Source organism: Pinus tabuliformis, chromosome 9, assembly GCF_031772625.1.
Source record: "Pinus tabuliformis cultivar Carrire ecotype Pingquan chromosome 9, CPIR1, whole genome shotgun sequence".
NCBI lineage: Eukaryota > Viridiplantae > Streptophyta > Pinopsida > Pinales > Pinaceae > Pinus > Pinus tabuliformis.
This window is the reverse complement of record NC_142307.1, coordinates 1,438,594,332-1,438,611,190: the sequence shown is the minus strand read 5'-3', so window position 1 is coordinate 1,438,611,190 and position 16,859 is coordinate 1,438,594,332. Positions and strand designations below refer to the sequence as shown.

The window sequence follows — 16,859 nt, the reverse complement described above, 5'->3', positions numbered from 1 at the left end:
TAGAAAGGTAAGGTGAATGGAATTGAGGTGTCATAGGCCATGGCTATGTTGGTAACCATTGTTCTCAATGTTTCACATGTGTTGCATGCATAAAGGGAGTTCTCTTAACCTTGACCTTATGATATTTGGTAATTATGTTGTGAACATGTTTATGCTAATATTTGTATATATGCATCTATATATGTATGTATATATGTCTTTTTCTGACATGATCATGAGTTTTTGATGTTGATGTTTATCTGTATATATATGTGTGTATGTGTGTGTGTGTGTGTGTGTGTGTGTGCATACCGTTGTCTGGCAAGGTCACAGGGAATCGTTCTTGTGTAGGAATGATTTCTTATGCAAGTGAATGGCATGAAGAGGCTCCTGGTTTATGAGGAATCAAGTGGAAAAGTAGTCATGAAAAATATATGACATCAGTATCATGTGGATATGAATTGATACTATATGCTTGTATTATTCCTATGTTTATATTATGACAGATAACTCTGAGGGATACATCAGCTGAATCAAAGAAGTGAGATCCAAGGCATGCTAGGATACGCATGGTTGGTAGAAGAGACACTAGAAGTAAGGTTGTTTGGGAGAGATAGTGTGGTTTTGGATGTGTGGTACTATTGTTGTTAATATGTCGTATATGTTGTACATGTTACATCTGTGATGTCGTGTGCATGTGGTGCTATGTACGTCTGTCATTCTATAAACATTGTATAGGTGGTATGATGTACATGTGGCATTGTGTAGACATTATGCAGGTGGTGCCATGTACATGTGATGTTGTGTACAAGTTGTGCAGGTCTTGTTGTGTATGGGTGCTACTGTGTACATGTTATACATGTAGCACTAGTGTACATGTGGTATTATGTGCATGTCGTACATGTTGTGTTGTGTACTGTGGTACGATGTATGTGCATTATGTAGTCATGTTATCATGACATGTGTACTTGTTGCGTTGTACTCTATGTAGTACATGTATTGTGTTGTGTTGTACGCCAAGTGTAGGTACATGTAATGTGTGGCATTGTACATCGGGTATAGATGCATTGTGTTGTGTTGTATGCCAGGTGTAGGTACATGTATTATGTGGTGTTGTACATTGGGTATAGATGTGTGTATTTTGTTGTACATTAGGTGTAGGTGTATGTATTTTGTGGTGGTATACTCTAGATGTAGGTGTATGTATTGTGTTGTGTTATACACTGGGTGTAGATGTATGTGTGGTATGTCAGGTGTAGGCACATGTATTGCATGGTGTTGTATGTCATGTGGGGTTGTATGTGTGTGATGCACACTATCTATATGTGCACATGGTTCAGGAGAAGGCACTGGGTGTTTGTTGGGTGTGAAAATTGATCCGGAGTGAGTACGGAATAAAGACAAAGGTAGAAGCTAAGGATTGATTAAAGGATAAGTAACAATATTTTATTTCAGTTTTATTATGCATGTGATTTATGATTCTGGTCTATGATGATTACATGTGATATATGATTTTGGTTTATAATGGTTACCTGTGATTTATGATTTTGATCTATGATGGTTGTATTTTGAACCAACTTGATGTGATATGTTTATACATGTTGATTTTCTCAAATGTGCTAGTTTGATTTGTTGTGACAGGAAGCAAACATAATTGCTAGTATACGCTATTGACGGGTCACCAATGAGGTATGATGTGAATTTATTTTAAATCTAATGGAAATTATGTGCTTGGTATAGGAATGCATGGACATGTCCAGTTGGGTGGTCGAAATTGACTGCAAGAAATTGCAACAACAAAAAGAATTGGAAAATGTAGCAGTATGTTGGTAAAGCACTTATGGAGAAGGGCCATTGTCGGACACGGGTACCCAATAGTGTCCATTTATTTCCATGAGCATGCTATGTCCAGTATGATGGTTTTAAGGTAGGGATATACCTTGGTATTTTTGTTGTTATTTTGCTAGTTATGAATATGTATTATGGCAGTGGCTATGTAAGGCTCCGATCATGTTTTTACTTGTATGTGAATGAACAATGTATGTATGGCCTCATGGATGAAACTGTACCTAAAGTGATAAGGAAACAATGCCTCGTAGCGAATCTCAGATAAGTATGGGTCCCATGTGCTTAGATCTATTATTTGAACCTGTAGATTTCATTCATGCCAAGTGTTTAATAGAATGTCAATCCCAGTTGGGGATGGTCAGGCCTACTCCTAGAGTTATTTTTTATTTTACTAGTCTTGTCATCATGTGTTTAATGGATTCCAGAAGTTACAACAAGTTTTGGGAATGGTTGGAATTTTAGGCTTGAAAAGTGCCTTAAATTCGCCAGACTCTGGCACAGGTCTACTGGAATTAGTCCCTAGATGCATGCATATTGCAAGCTTGTGGGAGCATCCAGAGCTCTCTCGATGTTGGCATGCCCATAGCATGGAAGTGTCTAGATGTTTAATAGCTTAAAAACACAGTGGGTCCCATGGGCTAGTTAGTAGAAAAGTTGGGATGGTTCCTAGGAGTCTTATTGCTAACGTTGAAGGTCTGTATGGTGTGTTTCCATCAGTTTCACTTCCTTAATGTGACTTAGGAGATCGAATCATATCATAGTAACTTCTCGTATAATGTTTATCCTGATTGACCAATTACTTGGGTAGATGTGGGAGAATGCTATTACAACCACACTGCTCATTTGATTCATAGGGAGAATCTTTGTAGTCTTGCTAGTAATTTTCGATCTCTTTCCTACAAGGAATACTATGTTAGCTAAACCAAATAAGAATAAACCGACGTACCTTAACAAAGTTCGGGGAGGATATCTCATATGCAAGATCAACCAATCAATGTAATACGTGTATAACATAATCATAACAACATATAGAAATAGAACATTTAAGTGTATGAACACATAAAGCTCATTCTAGATTGAGTCCAGTAATCAATGAATGATCGTATAAACTACACATACCATGACCTCATGCATGACAACAACAACCATACCAATGTACACTGAAGATACACAACCATAAACAACATCTAACCAATCATACACTCATGACGACACACTTCACAACAACAGCATCCTCCTTCACGTGGAAACATCACTACAACCATGACTGACACCATACATATGCAACAAGCACATAGACCACAAGGATGATTAACACACATGCAACTGACATGAATGCATGACCAAGACACACTGACCATCCAGTCCAAGGGGTAAACCATGTTTTGATACCACTCTATAACACCTTCCTCCCACATCTACCCAAGTAATTGTCCAACAGGGGTAAAAATGTGATGAGAGGCTACTATGATGGAATTCAAACTCGTATGTGACCTTAAGGAAGTGGAACCAATGGAAACATAGCATACAAACCTTCCAAATTAGTAATAGGACTCCCAGGAACCGTCCCAACTGCTTAGGTAACCAACATCTCGGTCCCACTAATTTTTGAAACCAATTAACCCCAGGATGCTGCCAGGATATGGGTATGCATGTATCCAGAAGACTCTAGATGCTCCCACTACATGGTATGTTAGCACCCAGGGACTATTTTTCTCAATGTTGTGCCAACGTCCCCAGGATTTGAGCCACTTTTACAGGCCCAGAGCCTATGTAATTGTCCAAAATTCAATGATAACTTCAGAACAAAAGTATAACACTGGAATGATGATACAAATGCAATTAATTAAACAAGGGCTTGACTAGACCCCTATGAGCCATGACAAGAATTTTGTCAAACATATCACAAATATGTAATATACATGAGTAAACAACAAATATGAGCATAGGGGTCTCATATCTATCTGAGAATAGTTAAGACACATTGTTCCCTTATATCATTAGTTGTATTATAATCTATTAGGTCATAGCTACATTGTTCATTCATTTACAAATAAAAACATGAGGAGAACGATACACCATCATTGTCATAAAACATGCTTATAACCAACATAATAACGACAAAAATATCAAGGATACATCAACCATAAAATCCACATATAAACCCGTATATTTATACATAAGATATGAAGGAGAGAACCTCTTATTAATGAATGAAAAATCCAACCCGAGATGGAACTACCACGTTCTACCCGACCATAGAATGGTTGGGCCAATTCCCTCTTCATCCATTCACCCTTGTGCCATATTCCAAGCATGAATGTGGGACTCGAACCAAAAGAATCAACTACGGCATCCCTAGGCTAAAACACCTCACCCTCATCAATAGAAACTAGGCTTTACCATAATCCACCTCGAATCACTAGGCCAACACAATAAAAATGTAATAACAGGCTTTACCATGATCTCCGCAAAATCACTAGGCCAAAAAAAGCATGGATGCCGCCAAATTTCTCCACCTACACCATGATGAATTTCTTGTCTCCTAGTCTCTTGAGCTTTACCACAATCCATAGTCTGATCCAACGATCACTAGGCCCTAAACTGAGACACCACCATCCAATGTTTACCGTATACCCTTCCATTCATCGGCAAGGATTCCTAGGCCTAAACAAGGGAAGCCACCTCTAGGCTTTGCTATATATCTCATCATTCACCGGTCAAGGACTCCTATGCCCACCGAGGTAACACAAATCTTTCTTTACTGCAACCCACAATCTGGTTCAGGGGTCATTAGGGCATGTGTTCTATCATTCGTTGATCCACCTCACACAGCTTCAAATCCATCCAGAAATTTAGCTCAACCAAAACATGAGAACCACATCACACCATGGCTATCCAGAAATGGAAAGGCTAGTTTGAAAACATCGTCACCTAGTAAAACCCATGCCATAATAGCAAAAGAACCACATGCAATTTCATGCATTCCAAATATAGCAAGAAAACACACATGCAAATCGATACCTGTGAAGAATATTGATGTAGCTGCTTGATCATGTTCTTCCTTGCTTGCTCCTTCCTTCTTCTTGCCTTCTTTGTCTTTCTTGATCCAATGCCCAAGTACTCCAAGAAAAATTTAAGTGTCCAAGAGTGATAGAGAGAGAGAATAATGAGAGAGCTCCAAAACTAAACTCGCAAAAGGTTACAAACTAATCCATAGAAGCCTTTTTATCAATTAGGCCTCTATTTCTTCATTTTTCCATTATTTTCCTTCAATATACTCCTCACATGCAACCTGTGACCTTTCATCTTCCTTTTCTCCTGATTTCCACTATTTTCATAAATAAAGGTGCCAAAAATGCCATCTTGCCTTTCCAAATCCTTTGCCATTACCTTTGCCAATTTCCTAAGCCATAATAAACCAAATGAACACCCAAACTAGGATGTATTGCCCAACATTCAACTTGGAATAAGTGTCCCATAAACAGTGATTATTATTTTTTCCTTTATTAACTTTTATTGCATGGAATTTTCGTCAGGGTTGTTACATAGGCAAAGCTGCTTGTGAATGACCTAGATTTCATCTAGACCATATATCCTCTTTCATAGCCATCACATTTGACATTTGGGTAGGATGAAGGGAAACACTTAAGTGAATGTTTGATATTTCATTGGCCATACCTCCCTTTTTGAAGAATATTGCAACTGGAAATCTTGTGGTTGAGAAGGGATGGATGTAGCACGATGGGCCCTGCATTGTATTTGCCCTGTGCGGAAGATGGATTTGGAGGTCCAAGTATTCAGTGACAGATGAGGAAAACACATAGGTGCAAGACTGGATGGAGTTTGGACCAGATTACTCATGAGAGTAGATGGAATTTTGGGATTTGTCACCCCAAGGTTTTTGAGGGGCATTAAGAAGGTGTTATGGGCAGATATTGGTGCAAACTGGATTAACGACAAGCTTCCACATAGTACTATGGGTGGGCACCCACTAGACCCTACTCTAAGATGACATAGTATTTCCATGATGGCCACCAAGTGGACACCAAATGGTAGGAAATGGACACTACATTAGACTCACCTTGTGGCTTACTAGGATCTAGTGATCTAGCAATCTAAGGGTGTCGAGAGGTAACACAAGGATTGAAGGAATGGATTAGTCATAGGTTGGATATAATGGCGAGGTAACGAATTCCATTATGATGGTGGGTCTCATGATGATTTGAAGTGATTGTGCCATGAGCGCCTAATAAGGACCATGTGTATATCCATTGCCAACGTGGCTTAATATCATTGGCTAGAATTCATAAAGGTATAACTTTTAACCTGAGAATCAATTTGATGTAAAATTAATATTGTCAAAAATCTCTCGACAAGCTAAACACGATGATGTTGTTCATCATGAGATTTGAAAATTTTGAGAAAAGGAGGTTTTTCTAACCCCATCTCCATAAAAAAACCTTGTGGGTTGGTTTAAATCTACAAGGAGAACCTCCCATAGCCCGAGATGGGATAAAGGAGTGGGAAGGAGCATTACAACATGGATATGCCTCCTCGAGGATGATCTATATGATTGAGCATTAAGTGTTTTCTAGATCCTAATTGGTTTCTTTGTTCTTGAATTCTTATTTGCGCCCTTTCCTGAGATGCCATATTATAATATATTTCGGCCATAAGTTTCTCTTATAACCTCACATATTGGGGGCATCTATTATTGACTTATTTTTCACCCTTAGGATGGAAGAGAGGCCCTACTTTAACCCACAATAGTTGAAGGTGGAGACACACCTCTCATAGACCTAGAAAGACACGTTTTCATACTTCATCGCTCTAGTTCCTTAGCAAGTGAGTGATGCATTTATGTTGCTTAACGAATAGGAAGTGATGAAGTTTCATCATCACTAGTTGTTTCAACAAAAGAGTGATGGCCAATCAAAACTTCTAGAGATTGGTTTTCCACGACAAGGAATTTGAATTGGAGAGGAATATATAAGCACGTGGCCAATAATTAAATCCATAGCCTAACTTCTCTTCGCCCTAGGTGTCCAAATTCATCCTCCTAGACCTATGATGATTCTATATAATGAGACCCTTCTAAGGGAGAGACACAAAGAGAGACAAAAGATAATACCCTTATGCTGGTGAAACTTCTCTAGAATCCTCTTTGCATTATTGTGTTAAGAACAACCGTAGTGAATGAGCCAAGGAGTTATAAGGGGCCAAGGGGTCCAAGAACCATGGGTTTGGTATAATGGTACCATGGATTTTGAGGCCTAAAATGAGCCTCAATTATATGGCTTGTAGATTGATATTTATAGTACCTTAATAGAATGCATGGTATGGTTAGTATCGAAATATGAGTCCTTAAATAACAAGTCCCAAGGAGGTTTGGGAGGTCATGGACCTAAATTAAGGCAATCTATGTGTCATGAACCTTTGTTGGGGTTTGCACAATTGAATTGATAAAATCATGAAATGCCCTAGATGGTTGCGATGAGGTATCAAAATAAGCCAATTTAGAGATCTATGACTAAAGGGAATATGGACCTAGGGAATCCACACAAGTGCTAGAGATCCCACTGAGGTCTTTATTCTAGGTTAAGGTAAAGGAGACACTACAAAGGTGATCCATCACATTCGTGTAATAATTAAAAGATATAATATCATCAATGTATAAGGTATGAAATGACATAAAAATACATATTAAAAAAACACCTCTTCAGAAAATAAATAAACATATGTGAATACTTATATAAAAACTCACACACTCTGAATTTTAATTTATATATAAAATTTATATTACTTAAAATTAATAAATTTATAACAACATAATTATATCAATAAGTCGCATTAGTATCATTATTTTTTTTCCCAATCTTATATAAAAAGATAAATAAAACTAATTATTTTGAATTTACAATACGAACTTGTGTGGTAAGCATACTCATAAATATACAGTAAAAGAAAACTCCATAGACAACGGTCAAGATGGACATAATATGTAAATATTAAAAAGCTCGTTAAACATGGTACATATAAAATTAAAATTAAAATGGTTATTATTATAATTTTTTGGATTTGATTTGTTAGAAGATTTTGAATTTAATTGTTTATCTTTAACATGGTTGACCCCAAAGATTCCGTAATGTTTGAGCTTCGGAACTTTGCTGTGAAAAATAAATGTTTTTTCTCACCAACCACGAGATGATAAGGGTTTAAATATTTAATTGGAGATAAAATTCAAAAAAAATATTAATTTGTTTTTAGTGTGATTTTTAAAATTTTTTGCTGTCGGAATTTATGGAAAAAAACTTGATGTGAAATTTTGATTTGTGTTATTTAAATTGGTTTGAAAAAATTCGAAATTATTTTGATTTTATAAAGGTTACCGATCAAACTTGTGATTTCAATATATCTCTAAAGACCACCCAAAAAAAATTTCAAAAAAACTCACTAAAAACAACTCTAAAATTTAAACTTAGAAACTAAAAATATTAATCTAGATACCTATACTAACCAATAACACGAGACAACATGAGACACAAGGGATCTGACGTCATTGGTGAGAGTCGATGGATATTCGAAAAGTGCCAACTCAGCCGAATACTCGAGACACATACAACACACATATAAAGACAACCCATCCTAAATTTGTAGCACAGATTTTGTCTTCCCTTATTGTTGTTTTGTACATGAATTGGATGCATATTTCTGTTCATTGTGCTTGAAACGGCCCCTCAATCCACTGGAATAAGAACGACAGTAAGTCAATAGCCATGGGTAAGACAAGTAAAAACGATATGATGTTTTTTGGGTTTCTGGTTCAGTAGCTGCTGGTTCTGTTATTTACCTAGTTTTGCATGTAATGTAATAAAATTTGAGGCCAGTTATACATTCTGCAATTTTGCTCCCTCTTCCTGAATGTTTTATGTAACCCATTTGCAAAGCTTAGCTATTTATGCGTTGTCACAGTTACAGTTACTACTACTGGTTATGCTGATAATATGGCTTATGATTTACAGGAGCATGATAAGGAAGATAATTCTGTTTGGGGTTGTTGGAAAGGAAGTCTTAATGATGTTCAACGGCTTGCAGAGGACATTAATCAAGAACAAAATCTTCTCTGGCTGATCAAGGTAATCAACTTGTTGCTGTAAGTGGAATAGGAAAAGGCATGCATGATGTTCCAAGTTTGTTTCTTCTGTAATCACATGTTAGTCTGCCACAAAAGGGTCTGAATAACTAGCTCAATATTGTTGTTTGGCATCAGGTTATGCCTTGGCATTATGTTTTTGCCAAAATGCATGTGTCCCCTACTGTATGTACTAGGGCTTTAAGAATCCAGAAAAATCTTGGTTCTTGATGTTCTTGATTCTATTGGATGGAATTCACTCATACAAAGAATTTCTCAGATTTACCTATGCCAGTGGTTTTCCTTTCTAATATGTTTGCTATGCCAGTGTGTGGATCATACATTATCAATGATACAGATTTGGTCCTCCCTAGATAAGCAATGAGAGCTACCATGACCCATTTGGCTCTGATCTAAAATGTTGAAACTTATCAGTATGCCTTAGTGTCTAATCTTAATTGTACCTTATATATGTCATAGTATTTGACTATATTCATTCAATATCAACCAGAGAAACTGAAACTATTGCTTCCTGGTGAACAGGTGGCTCTGGTGAGGAAGAGATTGATTCTCTTTCAATGGGTGTGAACGAGAGCAAAGAAGTTCCAGCCAAGATACTGAAGGAATATAGATCGGTGCTCAGCAGCACTGGAAATTGCAGTTTTAGAAGAACAGACGGAGCTGGAAGAGCAGAACAGGGCATAGTTGATTGTATCAGAAAGATGGTATTTTTCATCATATTTCTTCTTCTTTTTTGGTTAATTTGTAAATTCCAAATTTGTGTTGACTGGTTTTCCTGGTTGGATAATGTTAACAGGGAGCATCTCAGGAGAACAAGCTCTGCTCAGAACGTTGTAAGGCTACCATGAGGATGATTACTGAGCAAGTCCAAGCAGAGACAGAACAGTGGTCTCAAGTACAAGAGACATTACAACATGTTATTGAAGAAATGGTAGTTCTGCGAAAATCAAGAGAGTTTTGGAAAGACCTCGCTCTTCATGCTGATGAGAAAGTTGAAACTTTGCAAATGCTGGTATATCTTCTTCAAATTCTTTTACTCAAAATTGTTTTATCTCAAGATTTTTCTTTCAGTGGTAGAAAAATAGTTTTATGTCCAGATGATGGGTCCTGGTCTTGGCATGGACTTATGGACTTAAAACCTAGAGTTAAAAACCAAAAACCAAACTGTGGAGGATATTCCGGATTTCTCTTCTTTAATAAAACCTAAAACCCAAAAACCAAATTGTGAAGCATATTCCTGATTTCTCTTCTTTAATAATTTCTTTCTTTCTTTGGGTATTCATTTTTTTGTTTCTTTGGATATTGATCATCTAGTTACTATGACTGTATTTTAAACTGTCTGATGTCATAGCTCATGTGAAACCTTTGAGAACCAATTGATTAGTGTCTCAATAACATTCTCTTAACCCCATTTCTTGTGCAATTGTAACCCAAAATCACTTTGATACTAATGACATTTTGTTGTTCTTGTCTATGGAAAAAAGGTGCATGATTGGAAAGGAAAGGCACTTTTGTCTGAGATCAAGATCTCAGAGTTGCAATTACAGGCTGCTCAACTCAGAAATGAAATTGAGCTAGTGAGACATAGACAGACTGGATGGCTGGGTGCCAGCAGGAGACACACAGGAGAACTCCTATCTTCAAATTCAGGAAGGAGCCTAATAGGAGTAGATACCCATCTGGATAGTTTGGCTCATCACAATGCCTCTGTTAGTGCTGCAAAAATGAGCAACCAATCTGCAAACAGAGAGAAGGCAGCTCACCCAAATGGGAATGAAGGGAATGAAAAACACAATACTGAGACCGAATATATGCCAAGAATATCCAAAGCAGTTCAAAAGTCTGACATATGTAGCCAGAAGAACTCCATCAAATACGCTTCTGAGCTTTGTGAGCTTCATAGTAACCAACAATCATCGAGCATGCGCTTTCAACTAAATGATTGTGTTACTGAGAAATTGTTGCAGAAGAGAACCAAGAAAAAAATTCGACCTGTACATTCCAAAGAGAATTTCCCGTTACCAAACAAACATGGTAACAGAGAAATTAGGAAATTGAATCAACCAAAAAGAAATCAGGATGAGGGGTCAATGTGATCCGGAAAATTGTCAACCATGGTCTCATTACGATGACATTGAACTCTTCTGGATATGTGGAAAGAGCCTACTCTAGTTACAATGCAAAGATATTTGTTAACTATACCATGTATCGACTTTTCGTTCAAGGAGGAATGCATCTTAATTGATGGCTGTCTGTATTGTATATTGGGTTGTGGATTGTTATAAAAAATTTCTTGCTACCTCCTGTGAATGTTTTTAGAACTTCCCATCTAATAGCTTTAAGAAACCCTCCAATACACATCTTTCCATTATATTTAATGAATTGATTGAAAAGCAAAATAGTTTAATAAGGTCATGCCTTTTGGGTTGAATGTGGATTTGTCATATTTTGAAGGATGATTAGTTAAGGAGTGAAGGGGATATATATATTTATATTGCAACTATGATTAATGTGTTTTTCACTACATCAATTAAAAAAAAAATTAGTTTAAATTCATGTTTAACATCTCATATGAGTGGTTTTTAATATAAAATTATGTTTGTATTTTTATATGAGCATTTTTTCGGGATATAAATGTATATGAAAATACAGATTCATGTTAAATTGATTTCTAACAAGGTCCAATATTTTAATGTTATGATGTATTGTATGTATTCCAAATAATAATAAAATTGTAAAATAAGTTATATGAATATTTGTTTAACCTTTTTTTTATTAATTTTTTTATATAATTAAATTTTTTTGGTAGTTAAAGGTTATATATATAATTGACATTGAAGAGAATGATAACAAGTTAGTAATTATTTATTTAATATTTAATGATGACAATTTTTTTATTTAGTGCTCATATTATAGTACACGTCATGTTATTAGAGTATAGATTGATATAATGAGAGTTGTACAAATTGTATATATGTTATTTTTACATATTTTTTTTCAAATTTATATTTTTAAATTAAAAAATAAGACAGATAAAAATTGTCTATTCAATACTTTACATCAATGAGAAAATGGTATTTTTGAATTTAATTATAAACCATTTGTGTTTATGGTGCATAGTAATTAATATATAATGTTATTTTTCAAATTATTTATATTATTTGTAGATAGTAATTAGTGATATAGTACATAGTAATTAATATATAATGTTATTTTTCAAATTATTTATATTTATTGTATGTAGTAGTTAGTGATATAGTACATAGTAATTAATAATAGACTACACAAAAGTCAATTATTGTCATCAATACGCAATAAGAGGAGAGACAATTCAACCAATCATATTTGAGATAAATAGAAAGATTTTTTATTTAAAAATAAAAAATTTAATTTCATAATGTTAAACTTTGGATAGACTTTAAATTTTTTTAGTCGAAGAAAAACTAATAGCAAGTCAATGAAAAGATGAATATGTTATATCGTGTAAGCGGCAGGGATAATAAGTATAAAAATCATTTTAAAAAAATATTTAAAATCAAAGTTAGTTATTTTATTATTTTATATTAACATAATATAATAAAATTTGAGCTAAAATGTTATAAAGTGTGAGGAGTATAGAGTAATTGAAAATTCTGAAGTTTGAGGAGCATAGAGTAATTGTTAGATAGCTAATCTTCGGGATTAAGCTTGGGTCAGTTTGGGTAGTTATTGGAGTCCAAGAACTTCTGGGAACTAATTCAATTGTTTCCTATATGTGTTTATATGTATAACATGTACATAATTCTTCGAGATTGATTAATATATATTTGATTTGGTTTACAGTCTCATGTGTTCTACAGTGGTATCAAAATGGGTGAGATGCTCTGTTGAATAAGAGCATGGTTAATTTGCTCTATCAAATAGAATGAATCTACAATGGTATCAAAGCGGGTGAGATGCTCTATTGAATGAGAGCATGGCTAATTTGCTCTATCAAATAGAATGAATTTGAGACTTCAGAGGTTAATTATTTGAAGTCTTTGGCATAAAGGAGATGCGGAGCATGAAGGTCGTGGGGATAGTTGCATGTAACATAAGGTTGATGATGAGGCTCATCACTGGGTAAAATATATGGACCTTAATACACCTCCAAGCTTACTAAAATCAACTCTTCCCATAATTATTTACATGTTTTAATTATATTTTGTTTAATGAGATGAGTAAAAGTAAGATGTTATGTCTAGTGGTCTAATGTGCATTGGTTACAAGTTTTTGGGAGCAAATTATGGCTAATTGGGGTGCAGGAACTTGAATGAGACAAGAAGGAGAGATTATAGGAGATGGATCTCCCTCATTAAATCCTCACTCACTCGAAGATCCCTCAATCAAATCACACCAGCTCGGAGTTGTAGGCAGCCGAGTCATGAGGATCATTGGCAGCCAAGCCAGTGATAGTTAAGAACCAGTTAATCTTAAGATTGGGAGCCAAGCCTCCCTAGATTTAAGGAAGTTGTTGGCAACTTCAGTTGTATAAATAAAGAGGCCTAGAACCTCATTAGGATTCAGATTTTTTATGCAAAATAGCTAAGCAGTTTTCGAGTTGAAGGATTGTGACCAAACACTGTTATGTATTTTTTTTATATGTTAATGAAAATGAGCATTCCTTGATCCAGCACTGAGTTGACTTAGAGGGATGAATCTCTTGGGTTAGGGCCCAACCCTAGCAACAAAGGTTCCTCTTATTGTACTTGTATGCTTAGGTTATTTCATAGATTACTTGTTAAATTGATTTTGGCATTGTTACATTGCAAGTATTGGTGAATTTGATTAGTTTGCTTCCATTTGTGTCTAGCTTTAACAATAGCATTAGAGAGATAAGGAAATATCCAAAAAAGGCTGATAATAGGTGGATCTTACCTCATTCCTCCCTTCAAGGACCATGGTTTGAGGAAAAACTCCCATTCAACCCAAAAAGATAGAATTCTGGTTTCTTATGAAACTTAGGGTTTTTCTGCTAATTAGGTCAGCATCTTTCAGTTTTAGAAGATAGGTTGCAGTTGTCATTTCTGATATCTTAAGTTTTGTATTAGATTTCATGTTGCTTTCATAATAGGTTTCAAGCATTTCCATGCATGAACTTGGCAAATAAATGATGCAAATTCTGTTTCCTTATATTGTTGTAAACCCTTCTTGTTTTGAAATGATTTATGGATAAATGCCAACAATGATGTGTATGTTGCAGGAGTTTCAATATTGCAGGAATACCTCATATCATCAGCCTTAGCTAAACCATGCCCACCCATGATCGCCAAAGGCCACTAAGTTCTCAATATGAGTTATCATTTGACAATGACAACTTGCCATCCCTGTTGAGCAAACCCAACCATCATAGAGCTTTGGTTTGAGTTCTAAGTGAGTTCCAACCACTTCTTTGCCTTATTCCTTCCATCACTCACCTTTCCTAAGCTCCATATTTCTGTCTAAATCACTCCTTATGCTTTTGGCCTATTCCTGTAGGAAAACAGGGGATCTTGTAGGTGAACTAGGACATCCTATAGGAAAACCTGTAGTGGAATGTTTTGAGTCCAATTTGTGAAAAATGCATCCAAAATCTAGGAGAAGACCCCTCCTTGCCTCCCAAGCCATTTGACTCATTACACTCATCTCCCTCCACACCTATCCCACCTGCCATGCAACCAAGAAGGATTAGCATTTATGTTTCTACAAAAATACAAAAAGAAAAGGTTGTTATGCTTATTTATGTCCACAATAGTTAAGTGTTTATTTAGATTATATTTCATGCTTAGGTTAGTTAATAATTCACATGTTGAATTAGAATTCTTTTGAAGAAAGGTATATTAACAAATGGGTAGATGAGTTGTGTGTTTTAGGCATCTATTTCAGTGTTTCATTACTGCATTAGGTAGCATTTCAATTTCTCAATTAGGGTAAAATTCCCCTTTCTCAATTGGTAATCAAACTTCTTCTAAATCAATAGAAGGCTGGTTTGAGAAACCTTAGTGGTCCGTCGCCTCAGCCGAGCAATGAAAAAGAGTGGACCCATTACATCTATTTGTGTATACAACACTGTCACCTCCAATTTTGTACGAACCCCAGGTTGATGAAGTAAAGTTAGTAGCCCCAAGAGTTGCAGCATTCTTGCTGCAATATTACTGCTCATCACTTTTTGGTGCAGTTGTCGGGGAGGTATCTGAGTAGATGTGATTTCTGCTTTCTTTCTTCCATTTCCTATCTCTTTCATTCTACTATTAGTTTCATTTTTGCAAAGTAGTTGTAAGTTGGTTTTCTTTCCTTTTCATTCTGCAAGTGATTTCATTTAGCAGTTAGTTTCAATTCAGTTTGTCTTTTCAATTCTGCAATTAGTCTTAAAGCTTGAAAAATAAAACAAAACACTTCTTTCATGCCTCGTAGGAATAGGGATAACTTAGGAAAATTTCTCCCTTATACCCCCACCACTTCAAACAACCAACCTTCCCTCTTCTTCGGTGGTTGTGAATTAAATGACTGTTGAAATGTGGCAATAAGAATATTCCAATTTTAATTTTTCCTTGAATTAAAATTGTGAATTAAGACCGAATTTAGTCTCACTAGCTGCTTGAAAATAATCAATTAATTCATTATGGATTAATTAGTTGGAGAGATTCAAGTTAGAAGCCTTTATGAAGTCATGCAATAGTTATCCCTTAAATTAAGGAGAATATCCCTTAATTAAGGAGATAAGAATGAGTTATATTTGAGTTGTAATTAGTTAACTCAGTTTATTGAGTTAAGTCCAGTTAAATTAGTTCCAAACTGTTTGAGCAACTAATTGTGAGTTATTAGTCAGTTGATGCATGCATGCACTCAACCAGTGTACTTCAAATAACTGAAGATTCGCTCATCAGTAACTCATGCATGTCTATTCTGAGAAAGACCCAGTTGAACTAAATATCAAGGATAGTGTACTATCAGTTTCATGTGTTTTCCTATAAAGAAAACTCCCGCATGCAGAAGGAATCATTCCTTGAGGATTGCGCATTTTCTGACAGTGTGTTAGAGAAGTGTGTGAGATCAATGTTCCACTTGGTAATAGGAGGATCACCTAGAAGAAACTGCACAAGGAAATAGGAGCTTGGAGGGCAGAGGAGAAGGTTTTTGTGAGAAGCCAAGTTTTCCTGTGAGCATCTATGAGGATTGTACTAAGAACTGGCTAGCTGTGATAGCTAAGGCTTTGTATAATTCTGATATATTTCCACCTTGTATGATAATACAGATAATGGGGTTTTTAACTGAGGCTTTCCCTTGAGTATTTTCTGTGTTTCATGTGCATTAATTCTTTTTCTTCTGGTTATATGTGTTCGACTAAGTCTTGCTCAATATTTAAGCTTCCGCAAATTGATAGTAGAAGTAGATTATAGTATTTTGCTTTGGTTATGTTGCATTATCGGGTTAATCTACAATCAAAATTTCTACATGGTATCAGAGGTAGCTGATCTATAGAGAAATTTCTACATGGTATCAGAGCCAAGTTTATCAGAGCATGTATTAGAGCTATGAACAGTATAGGGAGACGAGAATTTGAAGTTTGAAGTTCGGGGTTACAGGTGAAAAATAAAATTCTTATCATACTTCAAGGTTGGCCAATGGTGTTCAATGGCGTGAGACCCAAGTATGCCTTAGAAGGTAGCTCGAATTACATAGCATGGAAAGATTGCATGGAGGCTGTGTTAGAAGACAATGGCTTGAAGGAATTCATTGATCAAGAAATCCAAAAGCCAGCTTCAACTAATGCACAAGTTGGCTGAGTGGAAGAAGTGTGTGGCGAAGGCGAGATGGATCATCCCTGAGGGAGTTCGAGACCATATTGTCTCAAGTCTCCATGGGAAGGATACTCTAT

At 35.7% G+C, this 16,859-nt stretch overlaps 1 protein-coding gene across 3 annotated transcripts; it reads left to right on the top strand.

Annotated features, from left to right (window-relative positions):
- The first annotated feature begins 8,502 nt into the window (after nt 1-8,502).
- Nucleotides 8,503-11,259, top strand: LOC149153976 (uncharacterized). Of its 3 annotated transcripts, none has more exons than XM_089441851.1 (5): nt 8,503-8,610; nt 8,853-8,966; nt 9,506-9,687; nt 9,780-9,995; nt 10,468-11,259. In XM_089441851.1, the coding sequence occupies exons 3-5, from the start codon at nt 9,541-9,543 to the stop codon at nt 11,077-11,079; spliced, it is 975 nt and encodes a 324-aa protein (XP_089297977.1). In that variant the 5' UTR covers nt 8,503-8,610; nt 8,853-8,966; nt 9,506-9,540; the 3' UTR covers nt 11,080-11,259. The 3 variants fall into 3 exon arrangements, with proteins under 3 accessions (XP_089297977.1, XP_089297979.1, XP_089297978.1); XM_089441853.1 differs by having other exon boundaries at nt 8,511-8,592; XM_089441852.1 differs by lacking the exon at nt 8,503-8,610 and adding an exon at nt 8,620-8,692.
- Nucleotides 11,260-16,859: the final 5,600 nt, after the last annotated feature.

What these genes read in the sequence shown, in the direction of transcription:
- LOC149153976 (XM_089441851.1), top strand. Translation starts at nt 9,541, where the DNA reads ATGGGTGTGAACGAGAGCAAAGAAGTTCCAGCCAAGATACTGAAGGAA. An exon ending in TTGATTGTATCAGAAAGATG is followed by an intron (nt 9,688 to 9,779) that starts GTATTTTTCATC and finishes TAATGTTAACAG; the next exon opens with GGAGCATCTCAGGAGAACAA. An exon ending in TTGAAACTTTGCAAATGCTG is followed by an intron (nt 9,996 to 10,467) that starts GTATATCTTCTT and finishes TATGGAAAAAAG; the next exon opens with GTGCATGATTGGAAAGGAAA.